Source organism: Marmota monax, unplaced genomic scaffold (genome assembly GCF_021218885.2).
Source record: "Marmota monax isolate L192 unplaced genomic scaffold, Marmota_monax_Labrador192_F-V1.1 WCK01_AAM20220418_F8-fsc00089, whole genome shotgun sequence".
Lineage (NCBI taxonomy): Eukaryota > Metazoa > Chordata > Mammalia > Rodentia > Sciuridae > Marmota > Marmota monax.
The window spans coordinates 4,314,632-4,337,790 of NW_026694744.1; the positions used below are offsets into that span (position 1 = coordinate 4,314,632).

Genomic DNA, 23,159 nt, shown 5'->3' on the forward strand with positions numbered 1-23,159 from the left:
GCCAGGCAAGCGTGTTACCGCTTGAGCCACATCCCCAGCCCAAGCAAGTCCTCTTTTTAGAACAAATAATCTTCAGAGCAAAAAAGTATCGAGTGTTTCCTTAGAGAAGGCACTAAATAATACCTTATCAAAGATGTCTTCATTTACCCTCTCACAAAGTACAATCCTTACTATAAAGTTGGCTTCTGTGTTGGGAAGATGGGGTTGCATGCGCTGCACAAATGAGCAACTGTAAGTCAGATGGATTCTAATATGTAGAATGAGAGAGAATGATTAAATCATTTTAAAGAGATGAAGACAATCAAAAAAGCAATGCAATGTAAATGCATTAGATTTTAATCTTTAATATTTAACATTATTGCTTTAGGAAGTCATTTCCCTGAACCAAGAATACAATGCTAATTACATAAAAATATACAGATATAAAAAGTAGTTCTCCATTTTCCTGGGGAGGGGGGGTGGGGGATGGGCACAGAACAATCCAAGTATAACTTCTAGAATAGTCAAGTTTTTTGTTTTAATTAGTTACAATTGTGGTCATCTCATTTATTAGCTCTAACTTACATATTTAAATTAAAGAAACATTATTAGGCAACCATTACAATTTATAAATGTAAGGTGCCATTATTGAGTAAATAGATTTCCTTCAGAGTGGATGTGTCCCTTCTCCCACCAACTAATGAAGCAGCAAAAACATTAGTTGAAATTTATTAGTAGATGATACACTGCTGCAAACACTAATTCTCTTATCCACTCTTAAGTGCATGTATGAATTGGTTAGAACGCACTGATAATCTAACAATCAACAGCAAGATGAGCTTGTCTTGGGCTTTCGGTGGAGATGGACCGTGTCGGTCTGAATCAAGTGATCTGACCTATCCTCGTTAGCAAGAACTCTTCGAACCGCTTCCTCAAAGGCTGCTGCAACATTGGTGGCATCTTTTGCACTTGTTTCAAAGTAAGGATAGTCGCCGTTGTCTCTGCACCAGGCTTGGGCTTCTTCAGTGGACACCTGCCGCTCATTTATGTCGATCTTGTTGCCTAAAATCACAAAAGGAAAACTTTCGGGCTCTTTTACCTCTGCATAATATATGAATTCTTTCTTCCAGTTACTCAAGTTCTGGAAGCTCTGTGAATCATCAACACTAAAAGTGAGCAGGCAACAGTCAGAACCTCTGTAAAATGGTGTCCTCAGGCTTCGGAATCGCTCTTGGCCAGCTGTGTCCCAAATCTGCATGGTAACAAAATGTCCATCCACCTCCAAATCTTTGTTTAAAAATTCCACACCTATTGTATGGAAGAGCTGGGCATCAAACTTATTAGTTACATATCTGTTCATAAGGGAACTCTTCCCAACTCCACCATCTCCCAGGAGAATTACTTTAAAAAGCGATGATTTTCCTGCCATTGTTAATCTTACAAGTTTTGACTTCAGAACCCTGTAAAATAAAAAGGTACCATTAAATTCCTTCACACCTGAATACTCTGCATTATTCTAGAAATATTAGCATTTAAGTGAACTAAAATAGCCCCAATTCCTTTTTGCAAGGAGCACACCTAAATAATAATTGTCATTACCTGAGCATTAAACCATGTGCCAACTTCTATCCTACTATTTATTCCCTAGAACAGCTAGCAGGGACTCACTCTTCCTCTTTCTTGGGTCACAGCTACAAATCTCTCATTCAAGACCAAATCTGACCCCAAAGACCTGGCTCTGAACTATTGATCTATTAAGCCCCTCCTTGCTCACAATAAGCCACCTCATCCCTTGTTAAAGAGGTGGTTAAGAGACCAAGTCTTCAGCTTTCTTTAGTATCTTCAAACAGCGCTTCAGTGCACAGTGATGGTGTTCATGAATGGTGCTCCTTGTGACTGGGATTTTTTTCTATTGCCCACCCCCTTCTACTCTGCAGACATAGGCACTGTTAAGCAGGAAAGCCAGAGACTTCCAGAAGCTCACTGATCTGTCTGTGAAAAAGAAGTGAACCAACCATTGGTAAAGGGAGTTTATTTCTCTTCTTTAGGAACACTTTTTTGAGTTTGCTGAAATCAATGTCAGCAGCAATTGAGGAGGGGGGTACTGGGGATTGAATCCAGGGGCACTCACCCACTGAGTGACATCCTCAGCCCTTTTTTGTATTTTATTTAGAGACAGGATTCCTCTGAGTTGCTTAGGGCCTTGCCAAGTTGCTGAGGCTGGCTTTGAATGTGATCCTCTTGCCTCAGCTTCCTGATCAACTGGGATTATAGGTGTGTGCAACTGTACCCAGCATAATTAATATAATCTGGCATATTCTATTCATAAGACTAATTTGGGCAGCTCTACCTCTTAGAAAATATGAGCCTGTGTTGTTACTTGTGTGTTTTCAAGTGGAATGAAATAAATGTAGATGTGCTATATTAGAGGAAGTCCTGGGGCAGGATTAAAAACTTTCTTATACTTAAAGAGCCAACCTGCGAGTTGAGATTTCTGATGCCTATTGACAGCTACTTCTAAGTGCTTATGGGAACACTTTCCTATTTGATGCTTTTCTTTTCTAAATTATGGAAAATTTCAAACATACACAAAACTTCTAAATAATGAAAATAATATAACGAATACCCATGAACTCTAAACCCAGATTTACCAACTGTCCATGTACGGCAAATCTATTTTTTCCTCAACTGCCACTCTCCTTTGTCCTGTTATTTTAAATCAAAATTATATCATTTAGCCTGTAAATATTTCAGTATTAAATGGCTTTTTAAGTATACTACATTTCATTAAAGAAAATAAACTGTAGAGAAGCACTGTTAAAAGAATTGTATACAGTCCGATCAAAATGTCCAATATGGCAATCATTAGCCAGATGTGGCTGTTCAGCACTTGACAAGTAGCTGGTGGGAGTAAGGAACTGAATTTTACCGGGCACTTAATCACTGAGCCACATCTTCAGCCCTTCTTTGTATTTTATTTAGAGATAGGCTGGCTTTGAACTCGCGATCCTCCTGTCTCAGCCTCCTGAGACAATAGGATTACAGGTGTGTACCATCACTCTGGACTAGAAAAATGTTTTGGGGGCTGGAAATTAAACTCAGGGCTCAGCACACATTCTACCACTGAGCTATATCCCCCAGCCCATTTATTTTAGACTAATTTAAATAGTCACACTTAAACAATAGCTGCACTGGATGGCACAGCTCAAGAGTAAAGATGGTCATTAACCTTAATGTTAAAGTAAATATTGTGAATCCGTTGATAGGAAGATAATAAAGACACAAATGACAATTGTTATTATTGACCAGGATAAGTTTGCAAAACCACTGCAGTTAACATTATCTGGCTGTTTCCTTGTTATATGCCAATGTGACCCAGTATAATGTAACCGAACACTTCTGTAACATTAAAGAACCATGTAGTATTTCACACCACATAATCATCACAACCACATTAATGGTTAACATATATTCATGACTATTCTGTGCATCCTAACCTTGCATCAAAAACAATTTAGTAATAAATGATTTTGCTTAAATAACTGCAACATAAAAAAGATCAACAAAACCAAAAAAGCAAATCAGCTATACAGGCATGGGTCACATAAAGACTTCAGTCAACACCACACCACATTGGAACAGTGCTCCCAAAGATTAAAATGGAGCTGAAAAATTCCTATCATCTAGTGGCATCATAGTTATTATAGTGCAATGAATTACTCATGTGTGGTGTAAACCAACCTACAATGCTGCCAGTTGTAGAGAATGTACAGCACATACAATTATGTACAGTACATAATACTTGCTAATGATTATATTACTGGCTTATGTATTTATTAAACTATACTTTAAAAATATTTTTAAATTTATTTATTCTTATTAGTTATATGACAGCAGAATGCAATTGAATTCATTACACAAATAGAGCACAATTTTTCATGTCTCTGCTTGTATACTATACTATCATTATTTGAAGGTTTACTCCTACTTGTTAAAAAGTTTACTGCAAAACATATGCCATGTTAGATCAGAGCAGTCTCATACACCTCATGTTTACTATGTTTATTGATGGCACCAAGAGGTCATGTCTAGTGATTGATTTGTACCACTGAGGTTTGTGTAACCATTGTCACACAAAGTAGAAATCACCTTATTATGCATTTCTCAGAATGTGTCCCCATTGTTAACTGTATTTCAATGTAGGGAAAGTATCTGATGCTTCCTCAAATGATTAATATTCTTCAATGGTTTATCTCAGGACTAAGGTCAATTTCTAAGGCAAAAGAGCTCACCTCCCACCTTGCTTCTTTGCTTGAGTCATTCTGAAATGCATTGTCACATGGAACTGACAGCTCATCTTACACATTCATTACACTGGCATATGCTGTTCCCTCTGCTGGTGGTCCCCCGACTCCCACCCCAATGAACTGCTATGCTTTCAGACCTGCTCTTGGCATGGTCATCAACTCCACTGGGAATCTTTTCCCAGCAGCCCCCCCTAATGTTGTTCCTTTCATACAATTTTTAACATACTGAAACACAAAAGTTCCATGGTGTGTTATGAGGAAATAACAGATGTGCATAATTCTATCATTTATCCTAGTATTTTAATAAGTCTACTAATCTAACTGCCTGACCAGACACAAAGTTTTATTGTACAGCATTGCATTTTTAGAATCATTAAATGAAACTGAAAGCCAGATTCTATAATCAAACAACTCCACCTAGATTAAATCATTGAGATTTCTAATTTATAATTTTATCAGGACACTCTAATAATTCTTTTCCTTTCTCATCATGTGGCATTTCCTACTTTGTGTCATTATTCTGACCAAACAAATTTGGCTTATGCAAAACCCATATACCAGGAAACAGGGTATAATTTTTCAAATTTCCTAACTATAGTTTAGAAATCAACCTCAGATACTATTTAGGAATATGTTGGTATTTTCTACAATAATTAATAATACATATGAATACCTCTTTGATTCTAACCTATATACAAACATACATGGTGGTATAACTAAATATGCAAACCATCTTATTTCCCACTGACATCTAAGAGGCCAGCTTCACTAAATCAGTACATTAACATAATCATAATTTATGGACATTAAAAATGTTCCCTTTGTTTTTCTTTAAAACCAGAATTGTTTGCAAAAATTTTAACATAAATTAAATAATTAAAAGTATCCTACTAGCTGGGTGTGTAATACTTGTCATCCCATACAGGAAATCCAAGCGGCTCGGGAGGCTGAGACAGGAGGACTGCAAGTTCAAAGCCAGCTTCAGCAAAATAGAGGTGCTAAGCGACTCAGTGAGACCCTGTCTCTAAGTAAAATAAAAAATAGACTGGGAATGTGGATCAGTGGTTGAGTGCCCCTGAGTTCAATCTCTGGTACCCTTCCCCAGGGGGGGGGGGGGGGAAATCCTACTATGTCATTTTAAAAATTTACCTAAAAGTGTCGGGCTCAGTAGCACACACCTGTAATCCCAGCGATTCAGGAGGCTGAGGCAGGAGGTTTGCAAGTTCAAAGCCAGCCTCAACAACTTAGCAAGGCCCCAAGCAACCTAACAAGATTAAAATATGAAAAGGGTTGGGGATGTGGTTCAGTGGTTAAGCACTCCTGGCTTCAAAAAAAGCCTTATGTTCCTTATGTTTAGAATGACTATCCAAAGGCAATAATCTTTACCAAGGTCAAAAACATTACTTCAGTAATTTAGCTAAATTCTACAGATAAAAATATCTGGGAAAAGCATAGTCCCATCAACTTTACCTTAGTAGAAGTTCAATTCAAGCATCATTACCTGCAAAAAAATTAGAAAGCTCACATTAGCAACTTGAACTTGTTTGCATAATTTTAAGACTAAACACAATAATTAAAATATGAAAGAAATAATGTGATTTCTATTAGCAGCCAGTTTCTTAACCTAAAACACCATACCTAAGTGCAGTCCATGATCATCTTCAGCCTAAAAAAAGGCCTACATCAAATATTACACTTTAATTGTTTTTTCCAAAAAAACTGTTGCCTGCCAACCCTTCTAAGTTTCACACACCACAATACCTATAAAATTATATTAAGAGGAAGTAGAGAATATCTCATTTATTCTTTAAAACGCCCAAATTTTCGGTGGATGAGAATAAGTCATTCTAGAAAACAATATAAAGACAACACAAACAAGGAAAACAAAAGGGGAGGAGGGAGGAGGCACCAACATGATACAGGAAGAGTGTGGACAAGGCTAAAGGTAGCACAGTGTCATGAAGCTCCTGTGCAACCAAGGCAAAATGAAAACTTCCTTCTAAGTGAACAAGGGCACAGGTCAGAAAGGAGAGCTCATTCCCAGTACCAGAGCCAGGAGCACAGCCCCTGCATGAGATACTTAACCTCTTGAAGTCTCATGGAAGCAGGGGTGATAACAGAGGGCTGGGGGTGTAACTCAGTGGTAAAGCACTTGCCTAATTATGTGCAAGGCCCTGAGTTCAATCCCCAGCAACACAAAAACAAAGTGGCCAATCTTATAGGATTGTTGGGAAGATTCACTCAGATCATGGGACAAAAATGTTTTGTCACAGTGCCAGGTTCATAAGAACAGTGAAGGAAATTTCTGTTGAATAAATATATGAAGAAGTCTTTACTGGCAGTTTTACAGACAGGTTCTTTAATGGCCTTTTCTTACCTTGAATTTCAGCAAGAGCTATGTGTAGAACAAGTAAGAGGGTAGGCAGGCCTACATTAGACACCAAAGGATCAAATTCAATTTGAAGGTTTCCCAGTGATGCCAATGTAGAACTGTACTAGGTACTAAGTCTCTTAGTCTAAACCAATGGTTTCAACTCTATACCCACCTTTGTAAAGCAAATAGCATTTTTGTGGGGGATATATATATATATATATATATCAGTATGTGTGTGTGTGTGTGTGTATAATATATATAATCAGTTCTTAACTCATATATAATTCAATCAATGAAAAAAAAATACTCTTCAAAATGCTAACATTTAGGATTAAGGATAAAACAGCAGCAACTAACACTGATGGAGTTCTTTGTGCCATTTACCCTATGAAACTGCATTTATGCCTCACAAGTCTCTTATTACTCCTACATTACAGATGAGGATGCTGACTCAGAGGTTACATAGCTTGCCCAGGATCACACACTAGCAAAAGGCGGGAATAAGACATACATGTGACAGACTCTAAAGCTCAGGCACTTAATCCACTAGGCTATGACAAATGCAACTGATTCTGCATTTGTTTGAGGATTTTAGTGTTGTTGTTGTAGGTATAATGAAAATAAGCATGGCCAGATGTGGCATGCATGCCTGTAATCCCAGAGGCTCAGGAGGCTGAGACAGGAGGATTGCAAGTTCAAAGCCAGTCTGAGCAACTTAGCGAGGCACTAAAGCAACTCAGCAAGACTGTCTCAGAAAATAAAAAGGGCTGACGATGTTGCTCAGTGGTTAATCATCTCTGGGTTCCATCCCTAGTACCAAAATAATAAACAAGTTTTTTTTAAAAAAAGATAAAAAAATAAAAAGAACTGGAGATGTAGCTTAGTGGTAAAGTGCACCTGGGTTCAACCCCCAGTACCCCCCTCCTCCCCCAAAAAGCAGTTGCAAAGTCAGAGACTTTCAAACGTTTGCTTTATTTCAAGATCTGCACAAGAAGGCCAGGTGTAGTGGTGCACACCTGTGTAATCCCACCAACTCTGGAGGCTAAGGCAGGAGGATGGCAAGTTTGAAGCCAGTCAATTAACTTAGCAAGACACTATCTCTTTTTTTAAAAAAAATTTTATTGTTGGTTGTTCAAAACATTACATAGTTCTTGATATATCATATTTCACACTTTGATTCAAGTGGGTTATGAACTCCCATTTTTACCCTGTATACAGATTGCAGAATCACATCAGTTACACATCCATTGATTTACCTATTGCCATACTAGTGTCTGTTGTATTCTGCTGCCTTTCCTATCCTCTACTATCCGCAAGACACTATCTCAAAAAAAAAAAAAAAAAAAAAGTGCTGAGAATGTAGATCAGTTGTTAAGTGACCCTGGATTTAATCCCCAGCACCGAAGGTGGAGGAGAGATCTGCACCACGAACAAGTTAACCTAACAGAACTAGTAGTTGCTAATCTTTCAATATGTAGTAAAAAGCACATATTGTACCATAAAACAAATGAGTGTGCCTGTTTTACTAGTAAACCATTTATTAGAGTTTAAATGGTTTAAAACATATTTTAAATGAAATGTGAGCCAAATGTGTGCAGAACTCTAAAGCATCTCCACAGAAGGCTAGTTTTCCATAGGATGAATGGGAAAGTTGTTTCTCAAAAAGGATTTATTGAGTGCCTACTATGTGCCACACACTGAGGATACAAACCACACACACATAAATCCCTCTGTGGGTGAGCGTGACTTTCATACATAAAGCCACTTAAGTCACAACTGTGGCAAGTCCTACAAAATGAGAGGTGAGAGGTACATGGTGTATAGTACTATAACTACTCACACTCAGCCCAAAATAAAAGAACAATTTAAAATAGTGTAAGGGAGTTTCCCCCCATCTTCCATGGTGAGTGAGAGGCATAATGTGCAAATCTAGGGCTCCTTCAATCAGATCCAAGCCCTGCATGCAGTATCTCATGGAGCTGGTCCTGATTCCAGCCATCAGGACTTACTTTGCATACAACATAATCCTATAACATAAGCCAGCTGTTTCACCTGCCAAGCTACAATTAAGAAAAAAGCAGTACTTTCAATGCCAGAAGGAAATGGCTGTGTCACAATTTTAATGAGAGACTGTACATTAGTCTCCAACGTGGTATCTCAATGATCATTTTAGCTGCATGCTGTCCTTAGGACACAGCCCTCACCAACATGACTCGAAGAAAGGGGAATCTGACCTGGGGGAAGTGGGTTTGACCATAGGCTAAGCTCAACAGGAGGGGAGAACCTAAAAGAAAGGAGGGAGCCTGAACCAGGAAGAGGGACCACCAACCCATGTCAAGACCCTGCCAAGAAAGCCTGGCCCTGCCAAAGACTGGGAGAACCCAAAGTAAGCCTAAGCACCCAGAGGGTAGAGAGTAAGGAGTGTGCTAGAGAGATGGGACTGGAAGGAGAGGCCTTGGAACAGGCAGGGTCTTAAAAGTCACAGGAAGGATTTCTATCTGTACACTAGAGTACCAGAAAGTCACCGAAATAGCTTTAGCAAATGCAGAGTCCAGAAATATAATTGGCTGCAGTAGGAGAATGAGCTGCAAGCGAGAAGACTAGGAAGGCTGCAGGTAAGCGGGGATGGATGCCATTATGATCCTTCTCCAATGCCAATGAATGGTGTCAGCTAGGCTTAGGATAAAAAACTGAGGTGTTTATGTCTCACACTTGATCCTCCAGTAAGATGTTCACTCTGACTTCAAGTTTCACCTTCACTCCTTTGAATCCTTCCTTTTGAAGTCCAGCTACCTCCTACACCCCTTGTAGATGCAGCTAACCTCATCCCTCCTGCATCTCTGACTAAATCCTCTTACCCCAGAGCTCCTCATACCTCTGCACGTATCTACCATTTGCCATATGGAATTCTGTAACGGACATGCCTATTATGTGTAATAAAAATGAAACATGTTCTCTAAAAAGGTTCACAATATAGGGACATGTATTATATACCACTAAAAATTGCTTTTCCTGGGTTGGGGTTGTTGCTCAGTGGTAGAGCGCTTGCCTGGCACATGTGAGGCACTGGGTTGGATCCTCAGCACCACATATAAATAAATGAATAAAATAAAGGTCCATAAACATCTTAAATAAAATACTCAAAAAATACTTTTCCATTTGTCCATTTTTTAGACTATACCACAAAATACATGCCCATAGTATTCTAAAGCCACCTTCCTCAAAAAAAAAAAAAAAGAAAGAAAGAAGGAAGGAAACTTTGTAAGAATGTTAATTGGGCAAATGCAAATAATTTAAATGCCTAATTAGATGATGCTCTAAACAACCTGAGACAACATGGAGATATGAGATTATAGAAACACACTATTAAGTGATGAAATCAAATAAAATGCACACTGAAATCACACCATGTAAAAGATCACAGATTTATATTAAAGTCTGTAAGAAAACCTAGAATAATCAATGTTGAATTTAAAGTTTTGATTTGGTTGCAAAGTCACACTTTTTTAATATCAAAAGTGTTTTTTTTAAAGTTTCATTTCACTCAAGGCCTAGCTTGACCGAATCCTACCATTAAATGAAATGGAAATCATTTTCTTCAAAAACCCACCAGACAGCAAGAATATCACTTTCTAAACTGGGCATAGTGGTGCACACCTGTAATCTCAGCAACTCGAGAGCCTGAGACAAGAGGATTCCAAGTTCCAGGCCAGCCTAGGCAACTTAGTGAGACAGTGTCTTAAAATAAAAAACAAAAAGGACTAGGGATGTGACTCAGAGGTAAAATGCAATGGCTTCAATCCCCAGTACCAAAAAATCACCAAGATATCACTTTCTGAATTCTTCAGTAACTCATATTAAAAATAAGATTCAATATGATACCAAAAGCACAAGCAAGAAATAATAAACTGCATTCATCCAAATTTCAAACTTTTATGCCTCAAAGGACACTATCAAAAAAGTGAAGAGACAATCTATGGGATGGGAGAAAGTATTTATAATGTGTAAGCAACTTAATCTAAAATATATAAACAATTTTTATAACTCATCAATTTAAAGAAAACTCAAATAACCCAATTTAAAAATGGGCAAAAATGTTATCATTAGTTGTTAGCAAAATGCAAATCAAAACCACAATGAATTACTCACACATAAAGAATAAAAACTTTCATTTGTAGGAAAATGGATGGAACTGGAGATCATCATGTTACGTAATATAAGCCAGACACAGAAAGACAAATATTGCATGTTCTCTCTCACATGTGCAAATTTTAAAAAAGGAATGACCTGAAAACAGAAGAGGGACGGTTAGGGACTGAGAAGGGGGAAGCAGAGGAGGAAGAGGATAAGGAAGGGTGGACATAATCAATGTAAGATATATGCATGTACCATAATGTCACAGTGAAACTCATTAATTTGTACAATTAGTATGTATTAATAAATATAATAAAAACACAACAACGAAATATCACTTCATATCCACTAGGATGGCTAAAATAAAAGACAATAATAAGGACTGACAAGGATCTGAAGAAACAAGGAACTCTCATATATTACCATTGAGACTGTAAAACACTGCATTGATAACAAACAAGTCTGGCCATTCCTCAAAAAGTTTAAAATAGAGTTACCATGTAACCTAATTATGCCTCTTCTAGGTGTATATTCAAGAGAATTGAAACAGGTTAACAAAAACATTTGTTCATTAATGTTCATAGCTACATTGATCATGGTGGCTCAAAAGTAGAAACAACTAAGTTGTCCACCAATTGATGAATAGATAAAAAATATGTGGCACAGCCACACAATGCTGCAATGTGGACGTACCTCAAAAATATGCTAAATAAAAGCAGACAGCTGGGTGCAGTGGTGCATGCCTGTAATCCCAGCAATTTGGGACACTGAGGCAGGAGGATCACAACTTCAAAGCCAGAATGATTGCTTAGCATGCACAAGGCCCTGGGTTTGATCCCCGGCATTGCAAAGAAATTAAATAAGAATTTCAAAGAAATCAACCAGGGAAGCAAAAGCATACATAATTTCAAAAGTGTCTTCCTGGCTATGCCACTGAAATGTATGAGCAAGAAGCAACAAGGAAAGTCATTAAGCCTAGAGCAAGGAGAGAGACAGCGAGAGAGCGAGAGAGATTGAGATTTTAAAGAGAACACCACAAGAAAAGATCAACTTGGCAAGACTTGCCAGATAAAATAAATAAATTACCTAGTCATATCAAGTCAACCACTGAGCATTACCTCACAAATGGAAATAGCTACAAAAGGGGGGAAAAAAAACCTGTTTAATTCAAACCACACCATCACTGTCAGAGCACATGCCCTATCCTATTTAAATAACTCATTTCAATAAGTACTCTTTTTTTTTTAAAAAAAAGATGAATCATCTAATTTAACTGTTAAAAAACATGTTAACAATTTTTCGTAAAACAAGTCACCTCAGTAGTTTGGTATGGCAGGCAGAGTAGGAAGGGAGGAAAAGTGGAGGGAAAAAAATTAAAAAGAACTAAATCTTCTGAAACCAATGTGAAGTACAGAGCAGCAGGATCCCACAGAGCTCAACCCTGGAAATGTCCTGCACAGGCACTAAGGAACCACACGTGGCACTGAACACCCGAAATGTGGCTGGTCTGAAGAATTGGATTTTTCATTTCATTTTATTTTACTTTAATTTGTTTAAATTTAAAGTGCTGCACAAGGCTAGTGGCCACTATACTGAGCAGTGCAGGCCTACGGTGTGGTTAGGTTGACAGTCCATGAATGAAATTGGGGGTAGGGGGAATGCACCCCTTTTAATCACATGTGGAATCAGGATGTGTGTGTGTGGATGGAAGCTTTTGTGCTTGAGTTTTTTTCTGAGAAGACTAAAAAGGGTTTCTGCAAATTCTAGAGAGAGTTTGGATCTCTAAGAAATGATCCATACATGCTGGTATCATCTCTATATCACATGTGATCCATTTATGTGCCTCAACACCCTCAATACTTTTCCACGTTCACTCAGCACCACCATTTCTTCTTGTCTCCCTCACCCTCTCCTTGCACACTTTGACCATAAACTGAGAGTTCAGTGAACAGCGGTATGCATGGGAAGCATCTAATTCTGGAAAGTAAGGATAATGCTTTGTTTTTTATTTTGTTTGATTTTTAAGAGCTAAGCATAAATCTACCTGTAATAAGGCACTTAAAGTGGTTCTCTTTTTTTTTTTTTTTTTATGGTGCTGGAGATTGAACCCAGGGCCTCGTGCATGTGATGAGGCAAGCACTCTACCAACAGACCAATATCCCCAGCCCCTTAAAGTTTTTTTTTTTTTTTAAGTTGCCAATGGATCTTTATTTATTTATATGCAGTGCTGAGAATCGAACCCTGTGCCTCACACATGCCAGGCAAGTGCTCTACCACTAAGCCACGACCCCAGCCCCTAAAGTGGTTCTTGATAAAATAAAAGTTGTACTTTGAAGGGCAAAATTAAAATGCAAAGAAATGGATAAAAGTCACAAGACAAGAATATTGGGAGTTATGATTAGGTACTTCTGGAAGAAAAATAAACTATAAAAGGAATGAATATGAATGTTAGAAAAACATTAAATCATCAAAATAACCAAATGTGACCTACAATGTACATGTTCTGCTATCATATATGGAAACACTAGTTTTTTCAAAAATTATTTATTTATTCTAATTTGTTATATATGACGGCCAAATGCCTTTTAATTCGTATTACACGTATAGAACACAATTTTTCAAGTCTCTGGTTGTACACAAAGTAGATTCATACCATTCGTGTCTTCATACATGTATGGATATGGAAACACTAGTTTCGATACTTCTCTTCAAGTTAGATAAGAAAGCAGGTGTCTGTAATTTACAGCAGACACGGATAAGAAGCTGGAGAACTTTTATACAAACCCTGGGAAGAGCCAGTACACAAACACGGTCCACCAGGCCCCAAGACACAGCAAAGAACTTCACAGCTGGAGAAGTCAAGTAAAAAGAGTAGGAATTTCCCAAAAAGGTAAAAAAAAAAAAAAAAAAAAAAAAGAAGGAAGGAAGGAAGGGAGGGAAGGAGGAAGAAGGGGGGAGGAAATAGTAGCTCTGTGTCCTATATGTTTGGCATATAGGACTCAACTAGAGTAGAGGCTCTCAAATACCATCTTGCAGGGAAGTTGTCACCAGCTCACAAGGAAATGCTGTAGGTAACTCTTCACAAAGGTCAGTTTATCTGATATAACTGTCACTTCTCTGTCAATGACATCCCAGTTTGCCACTACTGAGGTGTTGAAATTGACTTCTCTCTCTCTCTCTCACACACACACACACAACCTTTCCCAGCCAAGACTTAACACTGCCATCACTACTACCCATCTCTCCATCTGCCCCCCACCCCCCGCCAGATTAACCCTGTACACAGACTCCCAATACCTCCATTACCCAGAATATCAGCAAGCCATTGAAGAATGCCTATTGGCCAATCCAATGACTTCTGGTTCCTCACCTGAGTGCCCTAAAGCACACACAACCCTAAAGTGATTTGACCAGTTTCTCCACCTGAGGCCCAGCTAATACACATTGAATTCTCTCAGGATGTACATGACATCAAATCTCAGAAGGCAAATCAAGTACCGACTAGGGAAGTGTTTAGTATAGTAGCATGCATCTAGCCAGAGGCACAGGAGATATCCTCAAGTCTTGGCTAGAACTCACTATCCATTACTACCTCTATTAGGTCAAACAGTCTGGCAAGTAACCCTCTGGAAATGTTTCCTATTTAATGGGCCATAAAACTACTCTGACAATAGCTTCTGCTTTCTTTCCTTGTGTCTCCTTAGCTTTCTTCAACCAGATGGTTCCTTTTCCTAACAGGCTCTTAATGAAGGTATTTTGCAAGGTTAAAGTCCATATGTCTTCTCATACACAACTTCCTGGGCTATAAAACACACTAATTCTTAAAGTCCACCTCCACCCTCTCACACCCTGGGGCCAGGCAAGAATTTCCAATCCCCTTCAGAATATGTTCATCTGGTACCCTAATGGTAGTTCAATTCAACACATTTAAAACCATGTTAATTGTTTTCCTCACTTTCAAAATCTCTCTTCAATCTTATCCACATGATTTGTTGATATAAGAAATGTGTCCACTTTCTTTCTAATATTGCTCAAATAATATTAGCATCCACCTACTTCCCCAAACTGCACCATTAGCACTGGGAAAAATTGAGGATCTTGGGGCTGGAGCTGTGGCTCAGTGGTACAGCACGTGCCTAGCATGTGTGAGGCACTGGGTTTGATCCCTGGCACCACATAAAAAAAATAATAAACAAACAAATAAAATAAAGATATTGTGTCCATCTACAATTAAAAAAAATTGAGGATCCAAGGAAAAAGCTTACAGACATAGGAAGGGTGGTATGGAGAATTAAAACCCAATTTTGATAACTTATTTCCTTACTACTAAACCTTGTAGTCGACAGAAGTTGGAAAATGCCAACTTCTAATCACGTGATTCCGAAACTGTGTGCTAATGTGCCCTAAAGCATCATGGCAAATTCATAGGGGCAGGGCAGGCTATTTTAAATTTCTAAGGAAAACAAAGATACTTGAGACTTGCAAGACACCTTCTGGAGAGAGTTCACAATTTCAACACTAGATTGCACACATTCCTTTTGATGACATCATCTTTGTGAAGCTGGATTTCCCAGAACTGCTGTGACATGAATCAAGTATTGTACAAAAATTAGAATGGATTATGAGAGTGGCAGCTGTTTGCTCCAAAACAACTATTTTCAAAAATGTATTTAAGAACCCTGGAATTCATTCCGGAGAAACACTCTGCATTCATCAATGTATGTGGTCCTAAGCAACAATTGTGTTCTGACTTCTAACTACATTATGTATTTTCAGGTATGTTTACCTAATCAAATACACAAATGTGAAAACACAGACTGGAGCAGTCACACAGCTACAAACAGCAGCCCAGTGATTTCTAACTTTTTTTTTTCTGGCAGTGCTGGGGATCAAACCCAGGCCTTGGACTCATGCTAGTTAAGCACTCTACCACTGAGCTACACCCCCGCTCTGATTTGCAACTTTTCTGAACCAGTTAGAATCATTAAACACTCCTGTTAGAGTTCTACATAGCAAGTTCTAGAAACAAACCTGTTTCCAGGCTTCTCTTGAGAACTCAGTCACTCTTATGAGAACTAACCTGGAAGTTACCTTAGTGTCTGTACCCAAAAATCTAATTCAATTCAAAAGAACTTGGAATTAAAAGGGTTCAGCTCTTTTATACAGTTCCACCATCCTTCACACTTGGATAAAGAATATGTTAATAGAATGAATGCATAGAGTTGTTCTGTACTCTTTCTCTCTTCCCTATCCAACAATGGCACACATTTGTAATGCATTGGGCCTAAGACAAAAGTGAAGTCTGTGTCTACAGAAAGCAAAGCCTGGGCTGCCTGATTCACTTCTGTTTTTTTCCAAACACAATCCACCCTCCACCCCACATGGATATAGCTCTTACCCAGCTTACATTCACTTAACTACATCTAGTTGTCTGTTCATGACAAGCAACAGTATTTGAAAGCCCAAACTCATCATGATCAAAAATTAACAAAAAGGAATGGAAAAATCCAGAATGTGGAAATACCAGAGCACTACTTCACAACATGTACAGTATTAAGAGTCACATTGGGAAACAGATTTCTCCTTCAAGTTATCTAACCAGCCCAGGCTCCCTGGCAAAGTAGACCTGGGACTGCCTCCCTCACCTCCTCTCTACCCACACACCTAGGTGGCTCCAGGTCTCCTCCCTCAGGTTTGCATCATAACTTCCTTCCAAACTCCCTAAGGCATTTGTGAGTTCACCTCCCCCAACCCTGCAATCCTTAATAAATGGTCTCCGTTGATGACCTACTTAGTCAGGAGCCCTGTTTTTTTAATGCTTAGTTTTTTGACTAACAAATTTATTATGTAGATAGCTTTCAAGTTAGATGCATAGCTCAAACACACACAACTTCTAATTGGCTTATTTCCTCCTGCTGCTTAACCAACATATTCCCTGGGGCAGAATTACATGGAAGTTAATAATTTGCTGTCTCTACTTGGTGTCATATAATCTCAGAGATTATGAAGTACAACCATCTCATTTTACAAAGAAAGAACTGCAGTGACCTAACTTGGCCAGAGAAGCAAGACAACCACTGATCAAGCAAGATTCCTCTGGCAAAAATTTACCTTGACCCTTTCCAGGAAAAAAAAAAAAAAAAAAAAACATTTTTGTTAAATCAAATGTGACAGCAATCCTTCTCAGGTGTGTAATTCAGTGCACCTCCCCACCCCCAACCCACAGCAGACAACTCCTGATAAGAGGCAGAGAAACCTATTTGTTAGCAAAAAACACACTGTGTGATGGCCTGAGTCAAAAACCAAATATAGAAACAAAAAGATGCCATACTGACTACGTGAAGTGTGAAGCTAGGGATATCTAAAATGAGATCCAACTCTTTTTCACTGCTCTTCTCAACCACTCCCAAAATTCACTTAACAGTTACAAGTGCCACCAGAATGAAGCAGTACATATTGAAAGGCCTGTGAGTAGGCATGGGAAAAAAAAAAAAAAAAAACAGGTTGGGAAAAACACCAGCAAGAAATTAAGCTATTGCTACTTTTAAAAATTTTATTATTTATTGATTGATTTCAAAGATAAAATGCATGCACAAATATTGACTACTGGGGCTAAATTTAAGGAAAAATTTTGCATTTAACAAGAAAGGTTTCTCAATTTGATTCTTGTAAATACTTACACGTGATCAACTGTACAAAGGTATAAAGAACCCATCAACTTTCCCCTATTTCGTCTAAGTGTGCCCACAGTAAATACCATAACACAGGTACTTCGTTGCTGGGTGTGGAGTGGTTCTGTTTTTTTAATGAACACCTGAGTAGCCCCAGCAATAAATTCTCTACTAGGATGATGCCAAAACCTGATCCTGATTGAGAGCAAAACTGAGGCTCCCCCACTACCTTTCTCACCAGCACCTTTGTATCAGTGCCCCCACGGGTTGCTTGGATAATGTGGACAACTGGAAACTAAACTCACCAAGTCCACTTCAATGCTTCTCTGGCTGTTTTGGTCGCGTCTGCCTTATAACAAAACATAGTTTTTGATACCAGAAATTCTTTGCTCACTCCTTCATCTTTCAAATATATGACTCTTAGTCAAGAGAATTTTCCCCAGCTTGCTTGAAAATAATGAGGATCCTATCCTTAGTAGGAAAATTACATTATATTTTAAGAACTACAGAAGTAGAGAAATAGGAGCCTACAGTTGCAGACTGCTCTAAAGCAGGATTTCTCAGTCCCAGCACTAGCAAACATTTTGGGCCAAACAACTTTCTTTGGGTGCTGTCTATAAGCTGTCTCTGGTTTCTATCCAATAGATTACAGCAGTACCTCTCTGGCCCCCAGGTGTGAACTCCAGACATCAACAAAATGGCCCCCAGTTGAGAACTACTACTATAAATCACACAGACCTGCTTTGAAAATCAGCTCTGCATCCTCACCACTTGTATGACTTGGGGGAAAAAGACCTAATCTTCCAATTGTCCAGAAAATTCCTCATCTATAATGTAGAGCAATTGCTGTAGAAATGCTATGAGAGTGAAATGTAATGATGCATGCTCAGGATTTACATGCACAGAACACCCCAGTGCCAGAGTGGGTTACCAATAAAAACAGTACGAAATGAGAGGAGGTCAAAAAAATTAATTTCTAGAACCAAAGAAACTTAAATTTAGCCCTGCAGAGTACTGTAGTCTAGGTGGAAGTAGTCCAGATAAAGAAACAAAAAGAGGAGAGGCTGGAAAAAGGGACTAGTATTTCTCTGGTCTCCAAGAATCTAGATGTTCTACTTAGTTTCTGGCCGTCTACGCTAACCTCCAAAATAATGAACAACAACAACAAAATCTCCAAATCACAAAAGTCTCCAAAATAAATATGTCCCCAAACCCAAAACATTTTAATATAAAGACGACGACTTACCGCAATGTACAAAACGCACTGAAAGTACCAGAAAACCACACCACTGTTAGGTAAAGGGATTCTAAATAAGATACTAAAAGTTCTACATTGATAGTGATAACTTCAACATAAACTTCTACAAAAGAGAAACTAAGGCCGGCATAGAAGCTCACGCCTATAATTCCAGCAACTCTGGAGGCTGAGGCACGATGATAGCAAGTTCGAGGCCGCCTCAGCAACTTTAGCCAAATCCTGTCTCAAAATAAAAAACATAAAAGGGACCAGGGGTGTAGCTTGGTGGCTGAGCATCCCTGGGCGAGGGAAGGAGAAAGAAAGAGAAGGGGGGAGGGAGGCGGGAGGAGAACAGAAGAGGGGAGGGGAAGAGAGGAGGGGGAGAGAGGAGGGGGAGAGAGGAGGGGGAGAGGGGAGGGGGAGAGGGGAGGGGGGAGAGGGGAGGGGGGAGAGGAGAAGGGGGAGGGGAAAAAGCGAGGCCAAGAGAAAGAAACTAAAAGCAGGCTTCTCAAAAGTTCCATTTAGGAACTGGGTTTCCTTCCACTCTAGTTTTTGTCCCACTGGTCAGTCTCTGAGATTACAGGCAAAGAAGGGATTTTCCATTACAATAGAGCCAGAGAGGAAAAAAAACAAAGTTGTAAAACAACAAAATAAAAAACAAATTCTGTCCATAGATTTTTATGAGGGCTTTGAAAGACTATGAAAAGACTGTGGTCACGTGCCAATTTGTAAAGTTGCAGAAAAGTTATTCCTCAAAAGAACTGTGGTCACGGGATGTGTCCTCACTTAAAAAAGCACCAACTACTTGGTCAGCACCTAAAACTCTCATCTTACCTTTTTACTTACTAAGGTGGAAAAAAAAAAAAGAAAGAAAGAATCGCTATTGTGAAACCTTTGCCAGTATCTGAATCAGATAATGCCCCAAACCGCCTGCAGCCCCTAGCAGTGGCTTTACATTCTAAGCTTCTCACCTGCGTGGTCAGAAGACTGAGCACACGTTCAGCTAGGTAGGATGTAAGAGGTCGCCAAAATCAAATAGGGTGAGTGCCTTTGCTTTCCCTGCAGTGATCATTAGGGCATAGGGTTTGGTCTGGGCAGTGTGGGTGTGCGTCCCGGTGTGGTTAGGGACAAAGCTACTGCGTATATGTGTACCCAGGTGAGTGCGTTTATTTGTCGACGTCTTTCTCCATCCCCTTCTTCCCAATCTGAGTTTTTGTCTCTCTCCCTGGTATCTGAGCGTGCATCTGTGCGTGGGGGTGGGTGGGGGAACCCGTCTTTCCGCCTGCGTTAGTCAGTGGGACTTAAGAGTAACGACAAGCCGTCGCCTCTCTCAAAGCGGGCAGTGACCCGCGCTGGCCCTGAGCACAGATGCTCCAGGTGCCCCAGGCCAGAGCCGTGCTCAAGGCCAGCGAGGCGCCCTTCAGACCTTGACGCCCGCGCACCGCGACTCAGCCCCCGCCCGCCCTCGAGGGAACGTACCGAATCCAGCTCACCTTGCGACCACACGGAGGACACCCTGGGAGCTCAAAGCCGGCTCGCCTGGATGCAAGGAGGGCAGAAAGAGGGTCGAGGTCTAAGCGGGCAAGAGGCGGCAGCAGCAGCAGTGCTACCCGACTGCAGCTCCAGAGGCTCGGTCCAGGGCGGAGGGAAAAACATGGCGACCGGCCGGGGCGGGGCCCAAGGAGGCGGGGCGGGGCCTGGGGCAGGCTGGGCGGGGCTCCGGGAAATGGGCCCGGAAGGCGGGGTCCGCGACGAGACTCTGGCAGCCGGCCCCGAGAAAGGAGGGTCCCCCATCCCCCACACCACTTTCTTTGGTAAGTCGTAGTTTACCTGCGTGTCGACTGCTTCTCGTGTCCTTCCGCCTGCGTTCTAGAGCCTGCCAGCATGAAATAATAGTTATTTTTGAAAGTTTGGGTAAAGTAAAATAAACAGAGTGCCTGAGCCAGTCACAGGATGTTATAACAGTGATAAAAAAACGAATGTGCAAGCGAACAAAGAACAAACAGGTAGATGAGAAGTGAATACAGTTGTGATATTGTGGAATAACAAGAAATTGTCTAATTCACGTTTAAAACTTTTAGTTGAGTCTCGTTAAAGTACTACCTCTATCATCTCTGAGTATGAAATAATAGTAGCAAAAAGTGGCATTGGAGAAGCTTGTAATTCCTTGCTTTATACATGTAGTTGAAAACGTGGGTGATAAAATACAAGTCCCTGGACACAGGAGGGATTCTTAGTGAGCTCTTGATATATTTTGTGGGGTAGCTTTAATTTGTTTATTTTCCAGGAGAAGGGTCTCACTTTTATGATTTGGGGCCCACAATTAATTTACAGAATCTCTGGCTGTTTGGAGGGTCATTTTCAGGTAACTTCCTTCAGCACTAGAAAGGGTATGATTAAGAATTTCACACAAATATAAAACACCACTTCAATCATTGTGAAAATAAGACAAATAATAAAGATTGAGTTCTAGTTTGAATTTAAATGAAATGTTCTTATATAAAGAAATCTAATTTGGGGGCTGGGTATGTGGCTCAAGCGGTAGAGTGCTCCTCTGGCATGCAAGTGGCTCTGGTTCGATCCTCAGCACCACATACAAACAAAGATGTTGTGTCCGCCGATAACTAAAAAATAAATATTAAAAATTCTCTCTCTCTCTCTCTTTAAAAAAAAAAGAAATCTAATTTTAGTTGTGCCGAATATTTCTCAGAAGAAACATAATTAAAAGTATACAAAATAGAAATCCATTGAATATAGAAGGAAAATATATTAATTATCTTCTTTTAAAACATATTAAAACTACACAATAAAACATATATGAACATTAATTTTTCAATAGAAAAAAATACAGTGTCATATACATTAGACCAAATTGCAACAAGCAATCCACAGGGTTATTTAGAAAATGCCACCTGAATTTATCCTGAAGAATTAAAGTCATTATACTATAGCAATATATGCATCCCCATGTTCATAGCAGCACAATTCACAATAGTCAAACTGTGGAACCAGCCTAGATATCTGTCAATGGATGCGATATATATATATATATATATATATATATATATATATATATATATGATGAAGTTTCATTCAGTTATAAAGAGGAATGAAATTATGTCATTTGCAGGAAAGTGGATGAAACTTGAGACCATTATGTTAAACAAAATAAGCCAAACTCAGAAAGTCAAGGGTCATATTTTGTTTTGTATTGGGGAGCTAAAAAGAAAAAAGGAAAAGGTCTGTGGTGCGAATCTCATAAAATAGAAGAGAGAGCAGTAGAGTAAAGGGATCAGGGGGAGTGAGGAGGGGAAGAAAAGGTTAAATACTGGGGAATGATATTGACTAACTTATATTGTTATATTATGTGTACATACAAATGTTAAAATGACCATTATATACAACTATAGTGCACCAACTAAAAAAAAGAAAGAAATGCCACCTGAAGGGGTGGGGATATAGGGGGGATGTAGCTAAATGGTGGAGTGGTACAGCACGTGCTACCATGTACACAAGGCCCTGGGTTTGAAACCCCATACCACCAAAAAAAGAAAAAGAAGGAGGAGAAGGTGGAGACAAAGGAGAAGGAGAAGGAGATAAAGAGGAAGAGGAAGGAGCTACCTGCCACCTGAAAATCCTGTCATAAGAAAGTCCTACAAGCAATTCTTTGGCTGTTCTAAATTGTAAGAAGGCATTCAAACATATCTGAGTGTAGCTTATAGTTAACACCTAAAGAAAGAATACTTGGATAGAATTCAATTGACACTTAAAATGCTAGTATATCCCACTATTCACCTTTCTACTTAATTTGTCTGTGTAAGAGTAGGGTACAGAGCAAGTGAAAAGGATTTTTGTTGTTGAATGTGTGTGACTGGCAAGCTGACACAAATTAGATAGATTGTCTCTATCTCTCTTGCTCTATGAACTTTATTGATTAAAACATTCAAGAACCGACCTAGTTTGACTCTATTCATCTAATTATCTTTATATTCTGTAAACACCAATGCATCATTCATGGAAGAGAAAGAGGTCAAATTTGCTATTAATGATTCCTTTCTTTAAATGGTACCTACTTATTACTATAAGCACTGGGACTTAACACCACATTTCAAGCTGAGGACTGAAAGAAATTGTCTCTGGCATCTCTGATGAAAAGCTATAAGTAAGTGAGCCCCAGACTCAGGTACAACAAATAATGACTAAAGAGTTGGGCCCAGTGGCTCTACCTATAGTTCTAGCTACTCAGGAGGCTGGGATGGGTGGAGGGATCACTCAGTCCAGGAATTTGAGACTAGCCTGGTCAATATAGTGAGACCCCCACCTCAAAATAAATAAATACTGACTAAAATTGAATTTATTATACTTTCACATATGCAGAAAAAACACAACTCAATGATAGGCAATTTGACCATTAAATGACATATTTAAATACTCAAAAATTCGATATTGTTCCCAAC

General features: G+C 39.2%; 1 protein-coding gene across 6 annotated transcripts; it reads right to left on the reverse strand.

The window, feature by feature from the left end:
- Positions 1-313: 313 nt before the first annotated feature.
- Rab9a (RAB9A, member RAS oncogene family) lies at positions 314-20,372 on the reverse strand. 6 transcript variants are annotated; one of them, XM_046424245.2, is made up of 4 exons: positions 20,196-20,372; positions 5,757-5,787; positions 1,174-1,439; positions 314-1,041 (listed from the first exon to the last, which is right to left on the reverse strand). In XM_046424245.2, the coding sequence occupies exons 3-4, from the start codon at positions 1,406-1,408 to the stop codon at positions 803-805; spliced, it is 474 nt and encodes a 157-aa protein (XP_046280201.1). In that variant the 5' UTR covers positions 1,409-1,439; positions 5,757-5,787; positions 20,196-20,372; the 3' UTR covers positions 314-802. The 6 variants fall into 6 exon arrangements, with proteins under 6 accessions (XP_046280201.1, XP_058428561.1, XP_058428560.1 ...); XM_058572578.1 differs by adding an exon at positions 5,465-5,550 and having other exon boundaries at positions 314-1,439; positions 20,196-20,370; XM_058572577.1 differs by adding an exon at positions 5,436-5,550 and having other exon boundaries at positions 314-1,439; positions 20,196-20,370.
- Between the last annotated feature and the right edge of the window lie 2,787 nt (positions 20,373-23,159).

Coding starts and splice junctions, on each gene's coding strand:
- Rab9a (XM_046424243.2), bottom strand. CDS start 1,408: ATGGCAGGAAAATCATCGCTTTTTAAAGTAATTCTCCTGGGAGATGGT.